At 40.9% G+C, this 11972-nt stretch overlaps 1 protein-coding gene and 3 non-coding genes across 4 annotated transcripts; all 4 read right to left on the bottom strand.

Moving 5' to 3' along the window:
- Positions 1-1972: 1972 nt before the first annotated feature.
- CCT6A (chaperonin containing TCP1 subunit 6A) lies at positions 1973-11676 on the bottom strand. The gene is made up of 14 exons (XM_067537944.1): positions 11489-11676; positions 10954-11017; positions 10486-10620; positions 9572-9745; positions 9289-9392; positions 8099-8209; positions 7363-7522; positions 7009-7091; positions 6417-6513; positions 5526-5673; positions 3775-3908; positions 3376-3478; positions 2752-2824; positions 1973-2331 (listed from the first exon to the last, which is right to left on the bottom strand). The coding sequence occupies exons 1-14, from the start codon at positions 11623-11625 to the stop codon at positions 2259-2261; spliced, it is 1596 nt and encodes a 531-aa protein (XP_067394045.1). The 5' UTR covers positions 11626-11676; the 3' UTR covers positions 1973-2258.
- Positions 7662-7792, bottom strand: LOC137146673 (small nucleolar RNA SNORA22). The gene has a single exon (XR_010918008.1). It is a non-coding gene; the product is annotated as a small nucleolar RNA SNORA22 (small nucleolar RNA).
- On the bottom strand, positions 8353-8481 carry LOC137146680 (small nucleolar RNA SNORA15). Its single transcript, XR_010918015.1, has one exon. It is a non-coding gene; the product is annotated as a small nucleolar RNA SNORA15 (small nucleolar RNA).
- On the bottom strand, positions 9952-10083 carry LOC137146672 (small nucleolar RNA SNORA22). The gene has a single exon (XR_010918007.1). It is a non-coding gene; the product is annotated as a small nucleolar RNA SNORA22 (small nucleolar RNA).
- Positions 11677-11972: the final 296 nt, after the last annotated feature.

The following is an 11972-nucleotide window of genomic DNA, read 5'->3' as shown; positions in this document are numbered from 1 at the left end:
AGCCTACTTGAATAGGAAATGTATAGTTGGGGTGGAAGACAGGTGGCTCTACTATTCAGAATCAAATATAAACTTAGACAGCTGTTGTAATTTGTGGCAAATTACATCATCTGAATTGTCCATCCTATTCACACCCGTTCCTAGCAAGGAATCACACTAAATATTAATATCCTCAAACAGCCCGCTCCAGATTGTTAAGGAACAGGAAGGGCAACAGAAGCTTGCACTCACACCTTTGATTTAGCCACCTTCTGACACATATAGTGGGCAGAGGTTGGAGTCTTAGCCCTATCTGGGATGTTCTTACACTCCAATATAAAATGTTTAAAAACATTAGTGTGTCATGAGACCCTACCTGCCAAGTCAAGTGGTGGTAAATTGTTTCAACTCGCAGATACACAAGTCGTTATGGAGGAATATCTTGAACCTACTCTGACTGAGATGTGTTGTGAGTTTCTGCACAGGAAATAGTCAGTTTTAGACCCTGGGTGCTTTTTTTTTTTTAAACTTCAAGTTTCCAAAGACTGATGCCTCACGTATGGCTATGTAACCATGCAGTGTTACAAGAGATTACTTTAGGACTTCACTTTTACTCAGAAGGCCTTTGTATTGTATTCCTTGTTCACCCACACTCCACGGTTTGGGACAGCTGGGTACGCAAAGACTGATCAGGCACCATGTTCATATTCAGAAAAATGTAATAGTCAAAAGATAAGATATTAGAATGGAGACATTAGTAAACATGACAAGTTTACAAAGGGCATGCAAGACTGAAGCTAGTTTTGTAATGTAGAATATATAACAGGCAGGCAACTGAAGTAATCTGCATTATCAATGGAAGATTCCAGTGATATCAGGAAACCAGAACAGAACCAAACTAGAGTTGTTCACATACTTGCTGAAGTTTTGATGGAATTGTAGCTGGATCTGGTTCAAGGTCTGCCTATTGTATTAAACAGTTCCTGCCCATCCCTGCCCCTGAAGTCCTCAAGCAGCTGCTAGAGCAGCATTGGTCACTGATGAATTTACATCTGAGTTATCAGATTCTGTCAATAAAATCAAACAATACTCTAGAAATACACCAGCAAGTTGGTAGACTATTTTAAAATACCCTGGATTGTAGAATGCCACCATTAAACACTCTTTTGTATTATAATTAATTAGGAGAATGCCCATAAATATACACTTTCCACATACAGATCATCTTATCACTTTACAACAGGGGTGGGCAAACTACAGCCTGTGGGCTGCATACTGCCCATCTGAGCTTTTCATCAGGCCCTCCAGCTCAATCGGTGGTCTGTGGAAAAGTTGCGGAACAAGTGTGCAGCCCGGTAGCAGCCGTTCTCCCTCCCTGTCCCACCCCTCTCCCACTACATGGGCCCAGCAGTACCCTGACTGGAGCCGCCCCCAGCCCCAAGCAGCACTGTGTGGCTGCTGCTCCTCCCCACCCATCTGTATGGCCCAACCTACAATTTCTATATGCAGATGTGGCCCTCAGGCCAAAAAAGTTTGCCCACCCCTGCTTTCCAAAGTGGGGAGGTATCACTAACTTAGTTTGTAGGATAAGGAAACTGACACAAAGGTGTCATGATTTCCTAACTATGCTGCTTATTTATGGCAAAGAATCCAGGTCTGACTCCCACCTAATCTAGCATCTCACAAAATTAAAACATACTGCCTCCAAGACAACTAAAGGTATTCTTCATAAATCCTGTGGAGACTTTCCACCCCTAGCAAATCTTTCAAACCATGAAGTGTTTGGTGCAATCCTATCTACAGAAGCATGCAAGCCCCAGAAAGTAATTCATGTCTGGTGTAGTCTGGCAATATCCAGAAAGGTGGTGTATAGATGAGTGAATTCTGAGAAAGTGACATCTCCTCTCAGTGGACAATTTCATTGAACTGTCCAGCAACATTAGCCACTCTAACCAAAACAGATGTTAAGTAACCGACACTGCTACAAGAAAAGCACAGAGCAGAACTGTTTATTAAGTAAAAAGACTGCAATTTTAGGTGTACATTTCAGTGCAATTAAGAAAAAAAATAAATAACTGATTTTAGAAACTAATATTTGAATAGGTGAGAATGTTTGAGAGTGGACATGTTTACTCCAAAGTGACAGCTACTTCTGTTACTGTGAAAATCCATTGGAGGCTGGAGAAAATGCCTTTAGCTGGATTTTTTTTTTTTTAAAGTTACTTCATAGGGGCATCTCTCCACTCAAAGCAACCACCACAGAAGAGGACAGATTCAATTCAACCTTTGAGAGACGACATTCCAGCTCGCATAATTTCATCAACCAAAAGAATGTTGCTAGCGATCACCGTGCTAGAAAGATCAAAATATTGATGGTCAAAACTATTACACTACAGTTCATCCAAGCAAGAGTACCAATTGCCTTCATCTCCCCCCTCAGACACCCACTCTGCAGATTATGGTTCTACATTCACTCATTTGTTTAAAAACCCCACATACCATCTGTCAAACTGTAATTTTGTAAATTCTTGTAAGCCAATCTGGAACTTATTTAAGAAGTTTTATTTCTCTATGGAGGACAAAGGTAAAACAGATATAAAAAACTAGTCATTTTTATATAACTCTTGTACTCACTTGTTCTTTTATTTCTACACTGTAAATCCAGATAATAAAAATATTTCCATAAAGATTAACTCATCCCAAATCAATCCATCAATTTTGACCAGTAGCTATGGAAGCCTATTTGTTTAAAATTACAAAAAATTTTTTTACCATGAATGAAGTAGTTGTTTTTTGACATTATAATTATCCCAAATTCCAGCTGCTGCTGCTACCATTGGTTCACCTGGAAATGCAAAATAAATCCCCTTATAGGAAAGGATACATTTTAGCACTTTAATAATGTAGTTCAAAAAATCTTTTGTTACAGACAGTAGGAAATCACAAGAGATTAACATGTTTTTGCAAACATCAACACTTGCTGCTGCTGCCACCAAAAGGCACTAAATACTGGCTTTCATCTTTGTGTGCCCATATGTTACAATGAAAAATATGTATTTTGTAAAGGAGTCAGCCTCCAAATAGGGAACAGTGGCTCACTAAGTCAATTCATTAATACCCTTGCATAAAACTATATTCAAGTTAAATGTTCATCCTGAGTGATGTATTCTTCTAGTCAACTAATCAACGAAAGGAAGCTACTGTCTGAAAAACTGCCAGAAGGTCTTACAACAATTCTGCTAGTCCTGAAACATCTTTGGAATCTAAATCATGAAGGACTTGCTGTACATAAAAAAACTCCTCTATTTCCCTCAACAGAAACATATCACTTTGCTGGCTCAAAACTAAAATTATTTAACCCCAACTGTCTGATCAACATATTTTAAAGTTTCTTACCAGTGTTCAGATCAACTCCAATAAGTTGTCCTGATTCTGCATATTCGGCCTGAACTTTCACTAGCGTTTCCTGAGGGTCATAGCCAGAGTTCTGAGCAAGAACCTTAGAAGAAAAAAAGCATGTTTTATGTATTGAACTTAAAGCTGTGAAATAATCTTCAGAGAGTGTATCATTAACTGTTAATCTCTACCATAGCGCCAAACACATGTTCCCTGCTTCAGTCGATATAAAAAAATTAGGAGATACACACATCCTTGCCTTCAGTTCAAGATATTTGTTACTCACTTGTGTCTTCTAGCAATAGTCTCTTCAATGAAGCACACACTGGTAAGACAGCTACAATTCTCTACATGTTATAACTGCTGTGAAACTTATTTTAACCAGGAGAACCTTTATACCTTAGGAATAATGAGCAGAGCATCAGCAAAAGCTTGAACTCCAAACTGGGCTCTTCCTTTCACATTGGGCTTATGTTTAACAAGAGCATCAGCTATTGCCACTTCTAATGCACCAGCTCCTGCAACTACACATCCTGTAAGAGATAAGACAGAGTACAGTCATATCAAACAAACAATTAGACTACATCATTTAAGTTAGTGGGTCACAAAACACTCACAGAGGCAAAGTGGTCAAGTTAAGATTTTATCTAATCATTGTGAATGCTAACTGCAGTGAAGAGCACCAAGTTTTTTTGCGTGGAGAGAAAGCTAGTAAGTTAAAACTAAAGCCTGTATGGTTTCTACCATATTCACTGAAACATGCCAAGACATGGTAATAATTTTTAGTAAAAGTCTTATGGCCTAGCCTGCTATCTAAAGTATTGGCAGCAGTTATGTTTTAGGCCAACTGTAGAGACTTCTGCAAGACGTTTTACACATGCAGAGATTATCAGTATTACATGAAGAAATGTAAATAAAGCACAAGGTCCACAGTTTTTATATAAGCAGTTTGCAGTTCTCATGTGTCATTTTTAGTTAAACATCCAGAATTGCCACCTGTTTTATTTTTTTCCTTCCTTTTGAAATGGAGATTGGAATAGAAGAGAAGCAGCAAATCTGCAGTTTTCTTTGAACAGAATTCAAGTTTTTGTAACACCATACCTATATACTAATTCAAGATATTTTAAACCCATTTTTGAAAAATGTTATTGGTTCATTATTTCCACTGATAAGAAATGCTATTCTAATGATAGTCTGGAGTTCCTGCTGAAAAGTGACAATGCACAGTAACAACATCTATGACTAGAGAGCAAGCCTTTCCTAGGCCTTTTCTAAACTTGCAGCAGCATGTACAGTACGTATAGCTATGTGGAGCAGTGAAAAATAGGTCGTGCCCACACTGCAGTATGTAGCAACTGATGCCAGTGAAAGGCAGTGGAAACAGTGGTGGCAGCAGCAGAGGGCTGCCAGAGACTTTCACTGCAGCAGGGAAAACCTGCCAGTACTTTCCCCCATTGCAGGAGCCTTTCACTGGTGCAGGGAAGTAGTGAGACATTACAAAGCTAAAAACAGTGCAGATGTGGAAGACACTGCTTGGGCATGTAGAGATCCATGTAGGGTATATGCCGTAGAATTCTGGCATGTCTCTACTCACCAAAGCAGTGCTTCACCGTCTACATTGCTATTTGTATTTATGCTAGCTGGGTGTGCGGTGTCCGTACTCTACATGCTGCCGCAAATGCAGACACAACCATAGTTGCAAGGTGTATGTATTTTTTAATCACTCTACTCCCAAAGGTGGTGACTTTAACTAGATCTAAAGTTTTAATAATTTTCTCTCTATTTAGAGCATTTTATACTAACAGAGTTTTCCAGCAACTTTAACTGCACCAGTTAATTTATTGTTGACATTAATAATACTTATTCCCTTTGTTGGAGAAAGGTGACAAAATGAATAGCCTCATGTTGCCTAACATGTAACTGAAATTACAATAACTGATCAAATATATGTGTGTCCATCTTTCCTAAATACCCACTTTAAGAACAGCAAGACCCCGGGAACACTTCAAGTAGAAGTGTGCTTTAGCACAATGTCTGACTGGATAAATTACTAACAAATGCCACTTGATAGATGCGCAGGTATGTTTTTCACATTTCAAGATGTGCCTCATAAGATCTGGTTAAACGTAATAAAAACACTAGAGACTTACCATCCTCAATAGCGTTTTTGACAGCACGTAGCCCATCTCTTACTGCATCCTTGATTTGTGTAAGTGTATGTTTATTTGGACCTCTGATCAACAGGGTAACAGAACGAGGATTGTCACACTTCTCAATGAAGGTAAACTTCTCTTCACCCTATATGTCAATAACAGCAAGCTTCAAATATCTCATTTTTGCTTAACAAAAACAACCATGTAAACCATGAAATGAAAAATATTTAACAATGGTGCATCTTTGAATATTTTAAGATTCACATGAACCGGACAGTTATTCAGATAATTAACAGTTTTGTACTGGACCTTTCAGGAGGGTAGCATAGATCAGGGGTGGCCAACCCGGAGCCGCATGCAGTTCTTTGCATGCGGCTCTTTGAAATTGACAAGCTTTTTGATGGAGGGTAAGAGACGAGGGGAAACTGAAAAGGTAAATGTGGCTCTTTGCGGCTCTTCGTCTCTGACTGGTTGGCCACCCCTGGGATAGAAGGGGAGATGTTTGTCTCTTTACCCTCAGAAGTAGTTAGTATTTTTTCAATTACATTTCAGCCTTAAATAGAGAACAAGTTTATTCTGTGATTTTCTTAGGCTTAAATTTTATTCTTCATCCCCAACACATTCTTGTTGCAATACCAACATCAAGGCAAATGTTTACACATGATGAGGAGTTACAAGGACAAAGAGTGCCAGTAGCTTTTTATGAGACTTCCAGTACACTCTCAAAGTTCTAAATGAATTCTCATGGGTGCCTAAATGCAGAAAGACCTCCGTTTGTTTAGAACTAGCAGAAACAAAGCCTGAACTGAAATAATTGCTGCAGCCACCAGATAGGAGCCAGAGGAATATCTAATTCAGCCTTAGTTACAAACTGAAGGTTTTACACACCAGTATATACTCGTAGACAAGACCAGCATGTCCCAAACAGTCAGGAGTGAGGTCATCCACAGAGTTCATAGCCATACCACCACAAGCAAGGGTCAATCTGAAAAAGGGTGTACATAACACACTTAAAGCATGTTACACTTGTTTTGAAAAAGTGAAAATAAGCTAGAGACGCTTAGTTGTCTGAATAATCCTACATGAAGATATTTTTCTCACTATGCCACAAATTGTTACAACAGATAGGCTGGTCTCATTATTTGTGAATTTGTTTCAAGATATTAAGGATTGTTTATGCAGGTGATTTATTTCCTGGTGCTCAAGTTTAAAACAATTGAAGTCTCTTCTCTTTCAATTGCTCTGAGTTGAAAGCTTATTGCTAAGTACATAATGCAAACTAGAAGTTTTAATCTCGTTATCAGGAGTCTCCACAGTTTGCACTGAACTGATATACTTCTTACAGCAATAAAAACTATGGTGGTTGAGATGTAGGGATATTTTACTTCAGGTTTGAAAGAAACTGAATATATAATGACTTACGAATGGCTAGAGTAAAAGTTTGGAACAGAAAATCTCTATTCCTTCCCCAAGAACTGACCTCTCCATGTTCCTTCTTTTTGCTCTGCGCAGAGCTACTATTCCTTCTTTTGCAAGTGCATCCAAGGAAAATGGGTCAATTCCCTATAAACAAAGGGAGACGTGCACATTAGGAAAACTAAAAATAGACTCAGTCCAGCACTAAGGATCAAATTCTCTCTTTGGAGGCATTTAGTTCATACTAAAGTAAGAGGGAGCTATGCACATGTGTCTGAAAACACTCTGCTGCCCAAGCCTGACTTAAGGCTTGTCTGAAGAAATCTATACAGTTAACTGAAAACACAGCATCAGTCCTGCCAACAACAAACATTTGTAGGTAATTCTTCTAGTTACCTTATATTCTTATTTAACTCACCTTTTGATTGATCACAATAAATCCTTTATCTGAATCACCACAGACTTTTTTTTTCAAATCTACGATTTTGTTCACTCGGTCTTCAATGAATTTTCTTTCAGCTTTTACTAACTTCTCTCTCTCTTCCGCACTTTTATAAAAGAATCCTGAGCTCACCTCTCTGAAAAGAAAAACATTGTTTGACATGATTCCTAGTGCTCTATAATGTTAAAACAGCAGATTCTTAAAATCAGAAGAGGATTTAACTTACCAGTGTCAGTTAAGATATCAATTTGCTAAAATTATAGCATAGCACTACAAAGTGTGCTGTCCTTCTGAAAACATGTAAAAGGAAAAAGATTCCTTCCAATGCAGAGGTAAAGCACAGAATTATTCTAGCATAGTTATAACCAAAGGAACTAAGAAATATACTTGGGTGTTCACTGTGCAATGTAAGGCATGTTGGAGGCATAGGGGAGACTTCCTGTCGTTCAATGAGCCAACACAAGGGACTATTATGCTAATGTGTCTACAATTCAGCACACCTCAAAAGTCACCTTTGCCAACTTCATTATTTTGGAGTGAAACACTTGACTTCATTTCCTCCTTTCACACAAGTAGGCTAGGTTTTTTGTTTTTGTTTTTGAAATAAAGGGATGTTCTAGAATATTTAGAAGATTTAAGAGATGTGTAAATATTAATTCACATTACCAAAGTCAGGTGTATTTCTTCCCTGGTCTAACTAATGATTACTTACGTTTTTTCATATTCTAGTGATACATTACAAGTAAGGATGTAAGCATCTTCCACTCTTTTCTTCATGTCAGGATGACGAGCACCATGGTCCAAAACAAGTCCTCTAATCAGCCTGTAAAAAAATCAGTAACATGACCTGTAAGAAATCCTTTATACACAGGGTAGGAAACGTCTGTTTTCCTGAAATGCAGTCATAAAACTCATACCATAGTTAAACATACCCACCATACTGTCATATTAAGAATTATTTGGATAATGTATCCTACTTGTATGGAAATGGTAACACAAATCATACCATTAGGAATAAGTGAAAAGGAAATATACTCTAGCATAGTGTCTGACTGCATTAGCTACTGAAGAAGCCAATGCAGAATTCATCCATGCCACTGAAGTTAACATATCTTTGCAATATTTTGTAAATTCAAAGAATTGTGAAGAATAATGGTTCACTTATTAATTTACTTAACATGTAATTCTGATAAGATTTTATACATCATCTCTACTCCAGAGGGATTAGGAGCCACCCCATGCTGCCAACATTTTAAAGCGTCACAAAAGATGAAGAGTTGGACTCCTGGTTGCCTTACACTTTTGATTAGTTACCTAAAACTTCCACTTCATCTCCACTGGAAGTGGACTTGCATCCCAAGAGAGATTGGATAGTTAAAAAGTAGGAAGACACTTGATGTTTTCCAAACTGAGAACTGTTTGAAAACAATCTTTAGACATTTAACATTTATATACAGCATATGTACCCAATGTAAATTTTATACTCAAAGTGTAGTGATAATGATGTTTAGAAAAGTATCAGAATAACAGATTCTTCAGCACAGAGGGACATGATTTAGCCTCACTTGTGTCTAGTCCCTCCTGCCCAGTTAGAAGATTAGTATTAACAGAGATTACAGAGGGGGGGGGGGGGGGCCCCGCGGCGGCGGCGCAGGGGCTCTTTTTCAGTTTATTTACTTTGTAATTCTGACAATACTTTACTATTAGTCAGTTCCTCTTTTTCAAACACAACAAGGGCAAGAAAAACAGAAAAATGCAATTGTAAATTGACAAAATTGGCAATGGGATTCAGAGGCAGCATACTACCTAAAGCTATCTTTAACTGTTTGAAAGCGTTTAAATTTCAAGCTATGATTAACCTTAAAGTACAGAATGCATTACCAACATTTTATAGCAACCTACGTTGTTTCAGTTTCTGATTTGTGCTTCATCTCCATAATCTCAACCATGTAGAGGTCGATAGGCTCATCTGGTTTTCTGATTGCCAAAACAGCATCTACTACAGCCTGGAATAGAAATACAATGCATAAAACAATGCATTCCACAAAAAAGGCAACCCTGCAAGCATTCCCCTTTTCTACATTTTCATCCCTCCCCCAAATAGTTGCAGAACAAGCTGAACACCTGGAGTTCCTTACATGAAAGGACAATATGGTAAGACAACAGACAACACACGCATACTTGCCTCAGTTAAGAGATCAGCAAGTTCTGCATGAACTTTAGTACGCAGGGATGTTCTGGCAACATCCACAAGTGTCTCCCTGTCCATCTCCTTGGTTACTTTGACTTGCTCCAAAACATCAAGTGCTTTTTCCTTTGCAGCTTCAAATCCTTCGGTGACTATTCTAGGGTGCAAGCCCTAATTTTTTTAAATAGTTAAGAAACGGAAAAATGAGTGGACATATTTCTTCACACCTGAAACTTCTGCTTACTAGTTTCAGTACCATATTACTTGAAAAGTTAAAGATGTGAAGTGTTACCTCTAAACTACGGATACAACAAACACCCATAACTTTGGTGAGGTAAGACTGAAGTAAATTAGAATTGGCATACTAGAGAGAAAAATAATGTACTGTCCTTCTGAATACATGTAAAAGAAAAGGCACTCCTTTTAATGCAGAGGAAAAGTACAGGTTATTCTAGCACAGAGTTATAGCCAAGGGAGCTACAAAGCACACTTGGGTGTTCGCTGTGCAACATAAATAAATAAGGTATCAACCTAAGTTTCCTGGCATATACACTACCAGCAGTGATTCCTTACTTTAGAAAAGTGCCCCTGGGTGTCATACTATTAGAAGACAAGAGCTTTAAATCCAATAGAAATAAGTCAAAAACAAATGGTAGATACAAGGCTCCTACATCCATCATAAATAAGTGGTTTCAACCTATAACAACACAATCCCGGCTAGTTCAAAATCCTCTATATTTAGTTTTCACCCACTGTAATCCCATAATAAAGTGTCTCAAAATGAGGACATTCTGGAAGAGTTGTAACACCTGAAGTTTCTTTTATGAACATGAAATATTAACTGCAACATGAACAGCCTCAAAGGAAAACGTTCACTCATTTTCTTATGAAAGTGAAAAATTCATCTGTACCTCTGAAATATAGAGATCCGCCTGCTTCAGCAGCTCTCCAATGATCAGAACATTTGAAGTGGTACCATCTCCAGTGATGTCATCCTGTGCTGTTGCTACTTTTGCTATCAAGGAGGCTGTTGGGTGTTGTATTTGCTAAACAAAAGCAAGACACTGAACAATAAACATTACTGAATTGTTATGGGAGTAACTATCTGAAACCAATTTAACAATTATATCTAGCCAGTACTTACTTTTCATAACCAAGAGTACAGCTGCATGACTGTTTTTAATCGGTTTAAAATGACACCACCTAGCTGAAGAATCATATTTAAAGAACAACCTATACTGGCTTGGGCTTAGCGAACATTTGCCTAAACTACAGCTGCCTTCAGCCATTGCAAGGGAAGAAACCCCATCCATCCTCCCGACACAGAGATCGAGCCATTCCCTTCGGCCCATGCGGCGGGGAGGAAGGGGCTCGCTCACCATTTCGTGAAGCAGCACGTTGCCATCTTTGGTTAGCTTGATCTCTCCAGCCCCAGACACCAGCCTGTCAGAGACACAACAATGCAGCACATCAGCAGCGGCCTACAGGCCCGCGGGCTCCTCCTCGCCCCGTTCCCCGCCCCTCCCGCCGGGCGGGCACATGCACTGCCTGGCGCAGCGGGTGGCTGCCTACTAGGCGCCGGCATGGCCACGGGGCAGCAGCAGCGTTGGCCGCGGCTGGGGACACCCTCCCGCCCGCTGTTTGGTCTCGAGCGCTCTGAACCCCCTCAGGCTGCCGGGCGCCGCCAGGCCGGGGGCGCCGCGGGCTGGCCCAAGCCGAGTCGGGCGCCTGGGAGCGACCGGCGCCTCCCTCCCCCCCCCCTCCGTAAGGGGCCGCCGGAGCAGAGAACCCAGCGCGGGGAACGGCTCCCCGGAGCGCCCATCCCCCAGGCCAGGCCGCAGGGCCCTCGCCACGCGGCCTCTCCCGGGCCCCCGACTCGCCCCCCCGCCCCGGCCCGGCTCCCTCGGGTCTCACATCTTCATGGTGCCCTTGGGGCCCAGGTTGGTCCTCAGCACGTCCTGCAGCCCCCGGGCCGCGCTGATGTTCACAGCCAGCGCCGCCTGGGCCCGGGCCACCTCGGCCTTAGGGTTGAGCGACTTCACCGCCGCCATCTCTGCAGCGAGGCCGGGCGGGCAAGGAGGCGAGACCCTGACACAGGCGGGGAGGAGAGAAAGCAGAGTCGCCGCCCCGCCCTTCTAGAACACTCCGCCGCGCCGGCCCCGCCCACGCGCATCCCATTGGCCAGGCCGAGCCGGCTGCCGTACCATTGGGCTGCTCCCTTGTCATTCATTCCCAGTGCCCGCTCCCCGCCGAGGCGCTCGGAGCCGTTGGAAGCCGTTAATATGCAAATCACATGGATCATTTTCATGAATATGCATAAGAGCTCATTAATATGTAAACAAGATACTACTGCGCGGCCAGGTACGGTTGCGACGCTAGGCGTCTAAATACCTTTGAA

This window comes from Emydura macquarii, unplaced genomic scaffold (genome assembly GCF_026122565.2).
Source record: "Emydura macquarii macquarii isolate MOO-44397 ecotype Brisbane River unplaced genomic scaffold, CSIRO-AGI_Emac_v2 contig_450, whole genome shotgun sequence".
Taxonomy (NCBI): Eukaryota; Metazoa; Chordata; order Testudines; family Chelidae; genus Emydura; species Emydura macquarii.
This window is presented reverse-complemented; position numbering and strand designations above follow the sequence as displayed.

Excerpts from the sequence above, each read along its gene's own strand:
- CCT6A (XM_067537944.1), bottom strand. The coding sequence starts at position 11,625 with ATGGCGGCGGTGAAGTCGCTCAACCCTAAGGCCGAGGTGGCCCGGGCC. Across the intron at positions 9,746-10,485 it reads CGGATCTCTATATTTCAGAG|GGCTTGCACCCTAGAATAGT; the intron begins GTACAGATGAAT and ends TAAAAAAATTAG. Across the intron at positions 2,825-3,375 it reads TGGAGTTGATCTGAACACTG|GTGAACCAATGGTAGCAGCA; the intron begins GTAAGAAACTTT and ends TTGCATTTCCAG.